General features: G+C 38.8%; 1 protein-coding gene across 1 annotated transcript in view; it reads left to right on the top strand.

The window, feature by feature from the left end:
- The window catches only part of LOC126382496 (disks large-associated protein 1-like), a gene marked incomplete at its 5' end in the record, with an annotated part of 36,350 nt that overhangs the window by 6,759 nt on the left and 12,704 nt on the right, over positions 1-16,887 (top strand). Inside the window, 5 exons of the mRNA XM_050032391.1 lie at positions 8,175-8,220; positions 10,412-10,663; positions 13,788-13,920; positions 14,583-14,674; positions 14,837-14,989. Of these exons, the coding sequence (XP_049888348.1) occupies positions 8,175-8,220; positions 10,412-10,663; positions 13,788-13,920; positions 14,583-14,674; positions 14,837-14,989 (676 nt within the window). The remainder of the gene's footprint in view (positions 1-8,174; positions 8,221-10,411; positions 10,664-13,787; positions 13,921-14,582; positions 14,675-14,836; positions 14,990-16,887) is intronic.

Raw genomic sequence — 16,887 nt, 5'->3', positions numbered from 1 at the left:
GTAGGGGTGAGTTCGTGTACAAAAATCTCTAAACATTTAGAGTGGGTCATTTTTTTCGTGTACACATGTACACGGGTTTCACCGCTGGGTGGTGCTATTGCATTATACCAGTAAAGCCCCAGTTATCCGAATACCAACCGAACGGGCCATTTAACCAGTGGTTACAGGCCGCCACACCGAAATATCGCCATCCCGACGGTCCGCCATCCCGAATTCTGGTCCCTGAGTCCTGACAGTAAGCTATGGCGAGCCTATAGAAGCCGTATTTCCCATGTATGTCAGCGATTTTCACCAAGGACGCACGTGAGTAATTCAGGCTGACATTACCTGTTTTTCAGCGAACTCTTCTGGTAATTTCATTGCGAACTCTTCTGGTAATTTCATTAAAAGGCATGGCATATAGGTCCACAGTAACTTATTATTATTACTATTGTTGGGTCTTATAAGAGTGGGCTACAATGAGTACCAGGCCATCAAATCACAGCATCCGCGGTTAGAGGACACGGAATTGTGTGCGCTTTTACGCACGCGGGTGTAGGTGATCACGGATATTTGATGTGGGAAAGATGTAGCCAGATGTATTACCTGTTTTAGATACGTGGCTGTCTGTCCGTCCATCCGTCCATCCGTAGCACGAGTCATGTGCGCCACTTCACCACTGACCCGTGCGTAAAAGTGCAAACAGTCCCTGAAGGAGGGACAGCCATGAGGCAATGAATGACGAAATAATCGCCCGGGCGTTTAATCGGACCGGCGTTTAATACGCAAAATGGGGTCAAACCCCCAGCAGCTATTAGGTGCCCGGCGGCTATTTGCCACCAAGCGACTATTTGGAAATATACGGTAACTCACTCAAAACTGGCGGAGGAGCGAAGTGGCGAACAATTTGATTCAATAACACTCGTATTCACTGATGAGCATGTTATTGACCTATTTAAATGCAATACAATGAAAACAACCAGCCAGCGCACCTCGAGTAATGACTACAGAACCTCTCTCTCTTTTTTTTCTCCCAATTCCAAGGTATGGCAGCTGCCATACCTCGCCATACCTGAATGACGCCTATGGGCACCTGGCACATAATATTGATTTAACAATAAAGGCCAAACACAAGTTAATTACTGGTTGTGGTCTAATTTCTACTCCAATTGCCCATTTGAAGAAGAAAATGGAAAATGGAAAAACAAAATAATGCATTTAATGTTTGTTTATCCTGTTATAAAACAAACAAGTTGAACACAGCTGTAGACGGAGGGGACACGCACCATAACATATGCTCAGTTTGCATCAGTCATTTATTCATTTGAACGTTGTTGTATTGCCAGCCTTTAGTAATATCATTAATTCATTTTACTACTTGGGATTCAGATGGGTGAGTGTGAGCAAACATTCTCAATGTGACAATTCCATTTCAGTTTGTGGCTGGTAGCCTATATTCCTTTTTTTAATTCAATTCCNAATATTTGTTTATCCTGTTATAAAACAAACAAGTTGAACACAGCTGTGGATGGAGGGGACACGCACCGTAACATATGCTCAGTTTGCATCAGTCGCCCCATACGTTCTCATCGTGTGCATTTTGTAGTCCATCTTCAGAACATTGTAGTTTCACCACAGCAGACCCACGTCAATAACATCCTTCTCAGCCAATCACAGCGCGAGAAATTCTTCTTCTTCGTTTGGTTTTATGGCGCGTTGCAACCATTGCTCATTAGGTGTATACCGCCACCTACTGTACCGGAGTATGTAGACGATAAATGGACTGCCTTCCACTATACTCCTTCTGTTTCCACTATACTCTCACTCACACATGCATACATTCTTCTCTTACATACATATATTACTTATAGTATTAAATGTATACATGATTGCATGTGCATGAGAGCAAAATGTATGAATGTGTGCATAAAATATATGAATATGAGAGAAAAATGTATCAATGTGTGTGTTCAAATATATAAATATGAGAGTGAAAATATATGAATGTGTGAGTGAAAATGTATAAATGTGTGAGTAAAAATATATGAATGTGTGAGTGAAAATATATGTATGTGTAAGGAGAATGTATGTGTGTGAGAGGGTGAGAATGAATTATGTCTTGTACGGCCCCTCATACATATGTTCTTACATGTACAGTTGCATGCAATAGGTTGGGCATGCCTGGTCAAAATTGCATTTACTGTGAGTAGCTAAATAAGTATAAGATGGCCTTGGTTTTCCGGCCCTTAACTTGACCTCCACAGTTCCTGTTAACTGCCATTTTTTAATAACATCAGAACTGAGGAAACGGCTAGCCTTCTCCTGCTTTGTGGGCATCAATTATTATAAAATTTTACAGTCTAAATTTTACAAAAAACATTAGTTCCCCTTTAACTTCATGCCTTTTGGAAATCAGTTCACCTTCTACTTACTTAACAATTCACAGTAAAAGAAATTTTGACCAGGTGTGCCCAAACTTTTGCATGTCACTGTACTGCTGAATATTGCACTGGTGATCACACACTGTGTCAAGATCAGATCACTGAGTAAAAGATATTGATCACTGGCTTATGTTGAAGTCTATCAGTTACTGACAAGTTTTTAGTATAGTGATCTGATTAGAAGATGTATTCAATGATTGAAGTCATGTTACATAAGGTGCATTTTCCTTCAGACTAGCTGAGTCTAGCTGAGTCATTTCCTGCTTCCTGCTATCATGTAATTATTTTTCTCTCTGTGGTCACAAACAAACACCCACAGACTCATCTACCAAGGTTATCCTCTGCAATAAACTCCAACAAATGTGGCTGAGGACCAGTTTCACTGACTTCTGGACTCACTACAGTTTCCTTCAGACCTCTGTTCAAGCTTTTCTACATTATGATGCACTGTACTGACTCTACAAACCACATTTCCACCACCACAATTCTTTAAAACCAGACAGCAACCTGTACTATTTACCTCAAACTGAGGAAGAAAAGGAAAGATTTAAGAATTAATCACAACCAGTGTTTCTGAAACTGGAACCCTGCAATTAAACCTTAACATATTTAAAGCATCCATTCATTAATTGCTTTCCTTTATTTGAGTCCAGGTAGTGGTAGCAGGCAAAGTAAGGCAGCATGTTTTGTCTCTGTCCTCAGGTCTCCCAGATAAATGTACCTAGAATATGCAACACATAGCCTACTTGAACTCGCTTAACTGGCCATTCAAAACTCATGACCGTAAGATTTGGTAGTTTGTTGGATATACCCAGCTGGGGCTGATGTCTGGTCCAGCAGCTATAGTAACCTTTGTGAAGGGTGTAATTTTAAGTTTTTGTTGAAACTGTTGTAGTGAGGTGTATGGTCCAATGTTTTATCCAGCTAATTTATATCAATGAAGGTAGACCAAATATCAACACCTCTCACAATAACAGCCTGCAGGACGGCCATAGTGTTGAGTCAAACTGGAACAGATTCAACAGGGACTGAGCATTGTGGCTTTCATGAATTGGACTGCATTGATTTAGCTAAATGAACCTAAACTGAATAAGTGTATGCTTTGTATATTGAAAAAAACTGTATTGTTACATAACTGTCATCTAATGTATTACAAAAGACACTACTTTGCAACAGATTATCCACAGTACTGTGGAAAGCACTCACAGTAACTCTCCCTATTCAAATACTTGGACGTGTGAACTGTGTGGGATTCTTGGTTGGTGAATCTGACATCTCAAGGATTTTATTGGTCGGTCCTCTCTTTATGCATGTGTGAAATCAACAGCAAATAAGTGTTCCAACGTGTTAGTGTGCAAGGTTGTAAATGCTCACTATAAAAATAATTTTTAGATATCTTTGTGAAAAAGCCACAAAGATATTTGTGCCTGTATGAAAAGGCTTAACTACACCAGGGTTGCAGGGGTTGAGTACACCCGTTGGCATGCTTGAAATGCACTAGATAGTAATCCAACAAAATTATTTTAACTCAGTAATTGTTTTAAGCTAGAATACAGTATATTTCACAGCTTTACAGGGGAACTGATTTAAAAGAATTTAGTCTGTCCATCCATACATCAATCCATCTGCTTTTTCACCTCTTGTCCATGGCCTGGTTCTGGTGGCAACAGGTTTTCAAGCAGAGACTCCAAGGAGGCTCCTGAACTGCTGTTTGGTTCATAGGCACATACAACAGTCAGAGCCTTCCTCTCAGGGACTCATTGACTACGTTTACATGCACACCATATTCCTGAATTATTTGGAATATCCTCAATATTCTGGTTGCGCACGAGTCATGTAAACAAGTGCATAACCCGATTAGGTCATATTCCGGTTGGAGAATATTCCAAATAAGACCCCTGGCATATGCCTGTTTTAACCAGAATATTGTGACATGTATACACCTGAATCAGAAAATGCCCCATACCAGAATACTCAGTTACATCTGCACATGCTCAATTCGCAAGGAATCCTGGGTTGTTATGGTTATGGCAAGTGGGGAGAACAGCAGAACTGGCTTCGTGCCTTCATCCACAGACTCTGGGGGACTCTGGGGGGCTCTGGCTGGTGTGAATGGCATAAGCTGGAAGGAAAGGTCCATAAACTCGTTCGCCTTTTCTTCTCGCTCTCGTCTTCCATTGTTGGGGACAAAATGGATAAGCAGGAGTGTTGTAGTTAAGTTGTGGTGCAAAAGCGCAAGTAGGATACGGTGACCAGATGTCCCAGATTTCCGGGGACAGCCCCCCATTTGGGTGACTTGTCCCTGGTAAAAGCTGTCCCCGAAATGTCCCCGATTTTGACATTGAATGGGGGAAAAATGCGTGCAGACTCAAACACCAGTTATTACGGTAGTCAGTAAACGCTTCGCCAGAAAAGACGTTGAATGATGTACAGACGTTATCAGGAAGCATGACCAGACGCAGCAGCATCAACAACAACAATCTAGAGGCGGCAAAAAGGAGATAAGAGGAGACCAACGGCCGCGTTAAATGGTATGTTGTGTATGAACTTATTTATTTTGTGTGAGCTGGCAGTAGACTTGACTGTGTGTGTGTGTGTGTGTGTGTGTGTGTGTGTGTGTGTGTGTTAAGTGAGGTAAAGTAGGCTAAGTATGATTGTAACATGCAGTGCGTCTGTTTAATCTGAACTGAAGACCTAACGTAACGTTATAAAAGTCAGTGAACGTTAACATTATGTCACTGTTTTAATATCTGTCATTGGTGAAGCTGTAACGTTAGCGTGAGATTACCAGGTGATGACATTGTATGTGGCTCTGTTTTACAAAAGGAGGAGGTGGAAGACTGCTTTGGTAGCATATGATTTTCCTGGAGGCGTAGGGACGTGAGGCTGTGTTAAAATAATAAATAAATAATAAGTAAATGGTTAATAGTTGTGTGTGTTAACTGCTGTAGGGGAGACCAGGGGCAATTGTAACACTTTTTGGTTTTGATGCCATAACTAAAAAACCGCTTGAGCTATTTGGATATTTTTTTTGTGTAAGAAACTTGTATCTATGTTCTACTTGTTCACAGTAATTAAATGTTTTTACAAAAAACGTTTGGGTCACAATATTGATTCAAACACTAGAAGTCAAATGTTACAATCGCCCCCGCATGTGGGGGCGATTGTAACGCATACGGGGGCAATTGTAACAACACACTTAATACCTTTATATCAATACCAAGGACCAAAGTAAACTCCCAAGATTGCAGATATACTTAAAACCATTTAATATCATATAAAAGTAATGTATAATAACAATAAAAAACACTCGCCTCATCAACATTAAAAAGTCAAAAATAGATTAACCACATTGTTTTCTTTCAACAATTTACAGGGCCACTATAAAAAACACAAGTAACCAACACTGTTAATTTTAGGCTATATTTACAACTTGTAGCAAGTGTATAACTTAATGAAAGTCCAGTTTAACTGACACCTGTGAAAAAGTTGGATCATAAATCAAAAAAAGAATCATACCGATATAGCTCTACTGATATATTGTTATGATAAACCGATACCGATATGGTAAAAAATGACCGATATGGCCGAAGCAGAAACAAGACTGAATACTCTTTACTGATTGGTGCCGTTTTAGATAATATTTTTAAATTGAAAATTATTATTAACCTGATAGGCTAATTAAATGGCTCAAGTTTTTCACGGACATTTAGGCCTAAAATTTTGAGGGCATGAGAAATTGGCTCTCGAATTTGACTCGCAGATTCTCAGATTGAGAGGCAAAATACTTAATCACTGGACTATGCCGAAAAATGTAGAGAGATAAAGAGGCAAAATACTTAATCACTGGACTATGCCGAAAAATGTAGAGAGATAAACTGAATATAAATAACTTTTCTACATTATAAAGGGGAAAAAAATCATCTAATTTGAGGGTGTTACTGAACTGGACATCATTTTGATGGTGTTGTGGGCAATTGTAACACAGCGTTACAATTGCCCCCGATTCACCACCCATGATACAAAGCTGCCTGCTGGCTACAAACAACAAAGTTAACATATGACAAATATAGCAAATGATAGCCAACAAAATGGTCATCAAAACTAGATGTGTTTCAATTAATAGACATTAAAGGTTAAGACGGAATAAGAAAAATACTGAAGATGAAAAAAAAAATTTCATACCTCTAAAATGAGTCTTATCAGATAAAATCAGAAATGCATGAGATATTAGTTTTTCCTTTGGTAGGCAGAGAGGGATCATCAAAAAGCAAGTGCATAATGAATTTTATGGTTGTATCTCATTTCTGATTGGGGCAATTTAAGATGTTACAATTGCCCCCTGTTACAATTGCCCCCGGTCTCCCCTATTTTGTGTCGGGCTGGCACCAGTCACTGCTGTGTGGGTATCCAATGAATTTAGTAGTTATAAATGCAGATCATCTGATTAGATGATGCCCTATGTCACTGTTTTGTATGTCACTGTTGTTAGTGAAGATGTAACTTGTTATATTAGATTACCATGAGATGACAATATTATCTCTTTCTTTTGTGAGTGCACTTTATAAATGTAGGCTATTCTTTGATTTTAATAAAGTAGCATTTTGTTGATGTTGTTTAGCCTTGCTGATGCTGTTGCACGGGGGATACAGTTATTTTTATTGTGTGAAAAAATCATATCTGCAGTAGAAAGTTGCACTTTGGAAATTTGGTTTGGTACATAGTGATACATGGTCTGAAAGGTTTAAGAACCTCTGATGTAGCACATTTCAAACAGAGGCAGTTACAGAGAGCATATAAAAAAGAGCACAATGACTAAATTATATAAGTATATTACCAAAACTGATGTTTTTTTCTTTAAGAAACTATTCACTTACTATTGGCTCTGTTCTTGCAGTTTTTCTCATGTTCTCCTCTGCTCTTATTCTACCCAGGCTCCTGAGGCGGAGGCTACGGAGGTGGATGAATGAGGGGATCACGGTGATGTCATCCCTTTTTTTGATTGCCACCTTTTGTGTCATAAATATCAGTATAGTATTCAGTTATGAGTTGAAACCTTTGACCAAAAAAATCCATCCTAACTCAGACTAATAAGATTAAGATATTTTTGTCTTCCTCAGTGGATGGTTGGTGATGTCACTTATTTGTTTGATTGAACCTTTTTCGTAATAAAAGCTGGTCAAATTACATGAAAAAGTACTTGTCCCCGTTTTTCATTTCATAATAATAATATTTAATGATTTTTCACCGCCGCACTGAAAATGTCCCCAATTTTCATCTCAGAAATCTGGTCACCTTAAAGTAGGACAACACAATGGAAGGGTATGTTGGAAACAAACATTACAGCTTCTTCTTCTTCTTCTTCTTCTTCTTCTTCTGTATTTCCGGCAGACCAGACGCCTATAGGCATATTGCTGCCCCCCGCAGGTTGAGTGTTGCATTAAATAAGAGCGTTTCTGGTAGGCCAGTAGCCCGGGGTCTTTTCTGGAATACGCCGAAACACGGGAATATGTCAATTAACATGTAAATGGAATATTCCAGTTGCTCCAGGAAGGTGCCCAAGTCTGCCTGTTCATTTAGGGTCTGTGAATTGTCACCTGGAACCAATTGCCTTATTTTATCCCAACCACTGATGAGAAATATGAGTATGTGATAAATAAATCCTTGACTCATGAAATTGTTGCCTGGTAACAGAGCAGACATGGAAAAATCTTGGTGTTTAGTCTCTTCTGTTTGTCTCTCTCTTGTGGTCAGGTATCGCCGGTTCCAGCGCTCCAACAGTGTGACAGCAGCTGTACAGGTAAGCTCCCACTACAGCTGTTGTTATTGAGTTATTCAGCTCAAATCATTACCTTCCCCATGGCACTTGTGTTTTTTGTCCTGTCTGTCTACTGTTCTTGGTTAACAAAATATGTATGTTTTGATCTAAAGCTAAACACATATTTCATACTATTTTCTATTGATAAATTACAGTTTAGAGGATTGTGGAGCCTTGGCAGATGGGTGCAATCTCTGATCACTATCTAATGTAAAAATATCTTCCCAGTATAATGTGTACTTTCATGAATGTTGCATTTTTTTGTGTCTTCTTATTTTTGAGAGTTTGCCACTGTATGGGTCCTCTCACATCTTTTCAGTGTTTGAAGGATAAGGGTATTTCATTGAAGTTCCATTTGTGTATGAGTGCATATAAACTGAGTAGCAGGTGGCACCTTATATGGTAGCTTCGGCCACCAGCATGTGAATGGCTGAATGTGACGTGTATTGTTTAAGTGCTTTGAGTGGTCGGAAGACTAGAAAGGGGCTATAGAAGTGCAAGTCGATTTACCCTTTACCTATTCAATATGGTGTTGACCCAAACAGATCCAAATACAGAAACAACACTAATCTAGTCTGGACAAACCAAAAGCATAGATCAGGGTCTCTTTATCAGCCATGGACAGAAATAAATCTCTTTTAGCAACGCTTAGTAAGTGAGGAAAAGAATTCTCATTAGATATCTCTAACATTTACTGTAGATCAAAGAGAGGGTGAGTAAAAAGCAGTGCTGTGAACTGGTATACTAGTTTTGACTTTCCATGTGATATGAATTACTCATATACCGTCATATAGCTGCATAACTAGGACAGTCCCGTGAGTGCATCAGTAAGCAGGAAAGCACTATGATAATGAACCACTTTTACTGAATGGGAGAGGGGAGCCCTATCATCTGCATACCTTTCTTATTAATGGCTTTAACTTTAGAACAAAACAAAAAAAGTAATTGTACATTTACAGAATTACATTGCGAAATGGCATGTTGAGTAATGTACTGCTCGCCAGCTAGACAGTTGGCATAACAATTTGTTTATAGCTGGGAGAAGTTCTATTGCTACAGTACATTTTGAAGAACTGAAAAGGGAGTTGGTGGATCCTCCATCTATCTTAGTATTATTATGCTTATAATGTTGCTCCTCCACTTGCTTTTTGTGTCACATGACCCTTTGGTTCCACCTACGCAAGGACATGGTCCCACTCTAGACAGTTGAGAAAGAGCAGCTCAGAGCAATGATTAAAACACAGGATTCCAGGCATGTCTTAACAGTGCAATAATACTTCATAACGTAATGTGAATTAATGTTTGGCTTGTTTCTTACTTATACAATAGAGTATTTGAGAAATATCTCTTTGACTGCTAAATGCTTTGAGTATATATGTTCATTGTGGCTTATTCTGTCAGGAGTACATGAAATATAAAAATGTTCTGTTCATACTAAAGGCTTTGATTACTGTTTCACTACAATGAAATATTTTGTTTAGAAAAAAGCAGTGTTTAAGTTATTGACATATCAAATTTTAAGTTGTTTTTTTTTCTATGCTGCAGTTTGCACATAAAAAAAAAATGTTTACATTTTGTAACAGTTTCATGCATTGTGTTTCCTTCCTTATTGTATGATTGTGTGTGGTTAAGCAAACCTTACAGTAATGATAACCTTCAGTACATATATATATAATGGCATGAAAATGTTTTATAGGTATTTTATGTGGTCCTGACAGTAGAATAAGGTACTTTAAACCTATATAGAGGCCCAGTCATGCAAAAAAAAACAACAACAACAAAAAAACAGGATATACCGTGAAATCGTCAAAATCTAAAAAAAAAAGACTGTGATACAAATATATGGGCATACCGCCCAGCACTAGTAAAAAGTATCACGATCATCTATTTGCCTTCACAGGCACATACAGTAGAGTATCATTAGCGTAGAAATGAAAATTGGTTTCTTGAACAGAGGGCTGAGGTACATCAAGGTTCTGAACATTATGATGTGCCACCTGATCACAGTTGATACAGCCAGCTTTACATGTTCTACCTGACCCAGTTAGACTGAATTTAATTTGGAAGCAAGTGGGTCTTTAGTGGTCAGACAAATACTTACCGGACCTGCACCAATCCAAATACTATTCGTACATTCAGTCAGTTATTGAGTTTTATTCATGATTCCATCCAGGCAGATCTGGACATGCCGGACCTGCTTGACACCCCACTAGATTCCCCAGACATTGACATGGAAGTCCTGTCATCTGGTGCCATCTCTCGACAATACTCCCGTGATGCTGCCACCTCTACCGTCAGTATCCAGGGCTCAGGGAATCACTACCACGCCTGTGCCTCCGATGACTATGATGATGTGGGCTTTGACCCGTCCATCCTTCCCCCACCAGACCCCTGGATAGACAGTGTAACAGATGACTCACTTGATGTCAACTTCAACAGCTCTGCTATTCTGGAGGTATGTGGGAGCATATTCAGTGACATTATAATAACAGGTCCAGGAACGTTCAAGACATGAACACAGCATTAAATTCTTACAAATGCAGTTGTCATGGCAGAAATATTGTTCTCACTCACTAATTAATTCCAGTCAGTTACTAATTCTCCATGCTTTCATAATGTTAAGCACATGTTAAAAGTTGCACAAATGAATATTTTCATATTAAATTTAAAAGAAATGACCAGGGGTGATAGATCATTTGGGGCCAATCCCACTCTACTGGTAACATAGAAATATTGCTTTCAGTGGTACAGAGGAACTTATTGTCATACAATTTAAGGTCAATGACTGGATATGATTTTTTAAAATGGTGTTTCATTCGAGGTTACTCTGTGGGGATAGCCCCATACTCGCAATGTCAAGTGCCCCAGGGGAAAACAACATCATGCATACCCAAAACCTTTGGGTGAAAGCAAATGGCACAAATTTGATTCTAAGTGTTGCTGATTGCCTGTTGTCCCACTGTGATTTGATTGGCTTTTTTTCCAAGTAAAGTTGTTGTCATTTGCTTGTAGTTGGCAGAAGTTAGTATTTCTTATGAAGAAGATAATAACTTCAGTCACTTGAGTGAATGTGGATTATCTTTTACAGCACTAACTGGAAAGTCTTCCATTTCAAGAAAAAACTTGAGATCAATCACCCTGGTGCCCACCAGCCCAGGGATATCATTGTAAACCAAATTGCTGGTTAAAATAATCTGATTTAACATGAAGTAGTTCTCCAGGAAAAAAATACTGACCTACTGTCCATTATGGAGCAATACCGCCAGTATGATACAAATAAATTCACTCTTACAATTTGGCCTATTAGACAATACTTTAACTTACCAACAAGTTCTCTAGTGGAGTGGGAGGCGACTTTTAAAAATAAAAAGTTTGAAGCATACTTGGCCTCCAGCAGCTTGGCACCATGAACCGCATCATCAACATTGAAGTACAGACTTTTCCCGAAAACCGACGAGTAGGAAACTTTGCTGAAATTACTTGCCTGGGTTTTTCAGTCCACAAATTATCCAGGGCATGAGTGGTGGGGCTTAGAGCTTGAGTTTGTTCTTCTTGCAGAAGTTCAAGACTAACATTAGTATGGTGCCAAGCGTTAGTAACTGTTATACTGGCGTGTTTTTGCTGCACCTGCTTCACCACTGTCTGTTTCTACCACAAGTGAAGCAGGAGGCTGTTATGGCTAGCTGTTAGCATCTCTCTCTTTAATATATCTGCCTACACCATCATGCTCACATAGCCACAGCCTCACATAGGTGAGGGGGAAAGGACCCTGTTGGTTGATTCTGGCCAATCGTATTTTGCAGATTTCTATCTTTTTTGGTTGTTTGTTGGTTGGTTGGTTGGTTGGTTGGTTGGTTGTTTTGATTTTATCCAATAAAATTGGATAAAATTTATTTGGGCATAAGACACTTGAGGTGTAAAGTGTAAAAGGTGCCTTTGTTAAATTGTTGCTTGTGATACTAAATCATCAAATGATGTCAAGTAATCAAAACATGCTTTCCAACAGTGAGCTGACTCTGTTTTTGATAGCAGAGGGGGCCAGCTGCCCTGCATTGTCCAAATGTTTCAGTATTTTCAGGAATGTTATTTCTATTTAAAAATGTAGCTTGTTTTCATCATTAACTAGAATATTAAGTTTCTCTTTTATATCTTATAATCACAGCATAACATCAGTGGAGGTTGTTTAAAAGACAGTAATACAGTAGTAGGTCTGTGTTGCATTGATAGAATTTACCTTTTAATAAACAAAAATTCAGTTATTCCTGATTTAAAACATGAGTCTCACCGATAAGAAACTGAACCACATAACCACTTTGAATACCATGACAAAATATCATTATTTAAAAATGTTTAGTTTTTTTTCCAAAATTATATGGATATGCTTATGTAAAAAATACTTTTCTGGCATGAAAAAAAACACACTTTACATAACTAATTTGTTTAACTTGTTTTAGAAATTAAAATGTACTCAACTGTTCCAGGCACCCTTAGTTTCCATTATTTATTTAATTATTAATTGCTTGCTTGTTTGTTACAGTGTAAAATTTAGTTATACTGTGTTGAGTCCTGTACACTAAGTTATGTGTACGTTATGGGAAAAAGTCATGGAGAGGTGACACTAGTAAAGATAAAGAGAATATTATACAGCAGATGATGTTACATTGATGGCTGCAATGAAGGAAAGTTCACCAAGACAGAGAGAACTTCTTAAGTGTACAAGGTGCTGTAAAATAATAACATCTGAAAACTAGGGGTCTAAAACTCCAGAGTGCACTTTTAACAGACTCTGGAAAATGGCTTTAGTTGTTAAATCCATCACAGTAAACAAGTCAGCACTGACATTTGTTGCATCATTGTAAATAGTAGTGGTGCAGATATTTTAAATCAATCTGCTCATAAACGGTATTACTCTGCAACAGTAACATAAAATTGGAAAAGGTGATTAATTATGGATTATAAAACTCAAACAAGTTTCATGAGTCCACTATTTGACTTGCAGACCTTACAGAAAGGAAGGTGAACCAATGGAGGAGGGCTGTATACCTTATTGGGAAATGGTCGGGAAGGGTCACGGCAATGATCCTTTTTTTCTGCCTTTAAAGATTTTGTGTGCAACATTCAGAACATTAATATAGCAGCCAACGGCCATTTGCTATGTAAATATATAGCGGAGTAATGGTGTCCTTAGCAGAGTATTAGGTCACATCCCCCCAACATGTTAGTTCATGTGAGTCCCTGTGTGTGTATATCCCACTGGCTAGCTAATCACCAAGTATATTATGTGATAAAAACCTGAACACTTATAAGATTACAAGAGTGCAACATTTTTTTCTTGAAATATGTTTTTGATAAGTTGTGAGTTAGTCTTCTTGTTAAAGGCCCCTCTGAGAATTTTGTTCTTGCAAATTATAAATCCATAACAGGCAGCATAGTATTAACTTTTAAGACATAGCCTATGTGAGCTTTATGATTTTTCCACATTACTGGCTTGGATACATGATAGGGAATGCGGGTACATGTTTGTTAAAGTCTGAATGTTTGAATGGCAGGTGGTGCAGCGGTCGGTGTGTCACAGAGATGGACGCTGGTTTCTGAAGCTGCTGCAGGCAGAGACAGACCGCATGGAAGGCTGGTGTCGACAGATGGAGCTTGACCAGCGGGAGAATGACCTGCCTGAAGATAGTATGTCTTTGTGTGTGTCATTTGTTATGTCTAGGTTTAAAGTATGAACGTTACTGAGAGGAAAGACGACATTTTATTTGCCCTGAAATCTAACATTAGTATATTATTATATATTTGTAAAAAATTAAAAGTGAAATACATTACTATGAAAAGGCAATCACACAGAGCAGTGGCTTCCCACCTTTTTAATAACCCCTTAATATAAAGAAATGTCTCCTCACTGGGTGCATGTCGTGAACACTGCAATAATGCAAAGCGCATTATAAAGAACATTACAGATATTAACACGGAAAAATAAGTCTTAGTGTTTAGTGTATGGCCAGTACAGCAAAGTCCACCCATATAGTCCCTGCCAAAAATTCAACTTCAGGAGAAGGGTTGTTTTGTGAGAAGGGAATTAAAGCCTACTGTATCTCCACAACCAGATAAAGTACCAGGGTGCCTCATGGTTCCTGAGCTCCTAGAAAAGCCCCCAAGGTCAAAAATGGCTAAATGTAGCATCAGGATTTGTTGTCACTTGTCTAGCAATGGTGTTGGTATGAGTCATAAACAAATAAATGCACCAGCACAAAATGTGTTTAGAACATGTTGTACATTTTCTCAAGAACAGATGGATGTACTGAAGGTTAGTCTCTTTCTCTATTCTGTGTGTTTGCTCTCAGTCCTCGGTAAGATGAGGAGTGCTGTAGGAAGTGCTCAGCTACTGATGTCCCAGAAGTTTCAGCAGTTCAGGGAGCTGTGTGAGGAGAATCTGGTGAGTCTGAAACTCTCAAACTGACAACATGCAGTCAGCTGTTTACACTGATGTTACACCTTTTAATTTAAATCTATTTAAAACTATTATCTTCCTCTTCCCTGGCTTTCAGCTTTGATACTATTTCTGCTCCTCCTTCTCTTCCTTTTCTGCTGTCCCTAGAACCCCAAAGCCCACCCTCGTCCTGTGGCCTCAGACCTGGCTGGTTTTTGGGATATGCTTCAGCTGTCAATCGAGAATATCAGCCTCAAGTTTGATGAGCTCCACCAGCTCAGAGCCAACAACTGGAGACCCCTGGATCCCCCTGAAAGAAAGGTACACACCAACACACACACACACACACACACACACACACACACATAAGTTCCAGTATGGTGACTGGTTGTCCAGAGAGAACACCATCATCTGAATAGAAGGTTTAATATTGTGCTAGATCTTTCACTTCATGGCTATTATGAATGTGAGTCATTATATGAATGTCTCATTTGGCAAGAAATTACTTCTGTTTATTGGTACCCAAAGAGATATTTTACTGCTCTGCTTTTTCCAAATTTCATTTACTCTAAAACTGAACAGTCTTGTTTTTCACCTAGCTTCCACTCCAGTGCTTTGGAATCAATTCAGGTACACCCAATGGAAAGACAAATTGTGTTAGTCAGATAATTATTCACCAGGATCAGAGGGAAAAAATCTGTTCCCAAAAGCATGGTTGGAAATTAGCACCAGCTAAATGCTGGTAAAATATGCAAGTGGCTGCTAGATTTGCTTCAGTCACCAGCCAAAAAAACAAGGGTAATCTATTGAGTGGCTGGTAGAAATTGGAATCCACCAGTCGCAGAGGCCGTGAACAGAAAGTTAATTTCCAACCTGGCTTGTATCTAACATGAAATAAAAAGAAAATTTTGTGAAATGATAATCAAAATGTGGTCTTTATATTTAGGGCAGTCAGCTTCAGATTTACTAAAAACTACACAGTGAAGGCATGTACCTGTTTATCATTAGTTACTTGAGCTACTGTAACAGCATGAAATGTTCATTTTAAGGTCCCTAATGTACACTGTTAAGATTGTGGAGTGTCTTAAGCCCCTTTCAGAAATGCATCCCTTTACATTAATCCAATGGCAAACTAATGGCATGTCTGAACAAGCACCCAGGTCACTTTTACATCAATGAATCGTTTTAAATACAGCATGTGAGCAAGTAAGTATCAAACAAGACTAAATGTCCTATCATTCAGTGCCTGTGTGCTGTCAGATATTATAAATCAAGCAGGAGAATTCCCTCTCTTGTGATGTTAAATAATCAAAATGATGTGAAAATGTATCGGTGTGTTTGCTATGAGTGTCCCCACAATGGTCATTAATTAAAGCTTGCATGCCAAAAGTACATCAGTGATGCAGCCTGCAAGAGAACAGAAAGCACTCTGTTGCACTCTCAAACATTTCTAACTCACCTCTTTCTCTCAGTTCTTTCTCACACACCAGGTGCTAAATATTACCAAGTACTGTGGCTTTTTCTGCTAGTGTTGGGCCGGTGTAAACATTTTAAAACCGGTTTGATATTAAGACATCCATAGGACCGGACTGGTAAACAGGGTGTCACACTCGACTCAGTAACCGTCCCTGAGTGGAACATCATGACACCTTGACCCAATGGCAAACAAGTGTCCAACTATTGTACCAAGTAATGTCAGAGCTCTCATCAACATCACTGACGTCATGTAAACAAACCATGTAATTATTAGCTGTGCGCTCGAGATCATACTGATGACATAACCACTTAAAAGATGGGTGAGCAGCCTACTTGCTATTTTCCTATGGTGTTACTTTGTAAACAGATGTGTTTTATATTGTGATATTAATTGGACATGACAAACAATACAGCCAACAGCAAGGAGGTTATTATTAGCGATGGTCATAAACCAGAAACCTTCAGCTCTCTGCCGATCTCACACCGGCCAGCTGCCACCTTATTTAGGTTTTTGTGGTGAAATTAGGACGTATTTTCTAGATAAATTACCATTTCAACTTCATGAACCAGCTGTTCCTCATCCATTGAGGTGCTTTCAAAGCAAATGACAGAAATAAATAGAACAGGCTTCTTTTACCTGCTGTTTGTAGGTTTTCCAACGAAAAAGTTACGCACCAAATTCACACACATCACACATGATGAGGAGCCAGTAATTCGAACATAACCCACGTATCTTGGATAGT

This window comes from Epinephelus moara, chromosome 21 (genome assembly GCF_006386435.1).
Source record: "Epinephelus moara isolate mb chromosome 21, YSFRI_EMoa_1.0, whole genome shotgun sequence".
Taxonomy (NCBI): domain Eukaryota; kingdom Metazoa; phylum Chordata; class Actinopteri; order Perciformes; family Serranidae; genus Epinephelus; species Epinephelus moara.
Note: the sequence above shows the minus strand (reverse complement) of the source record. Positions and strands in the feature narration are given on the sequence as shown.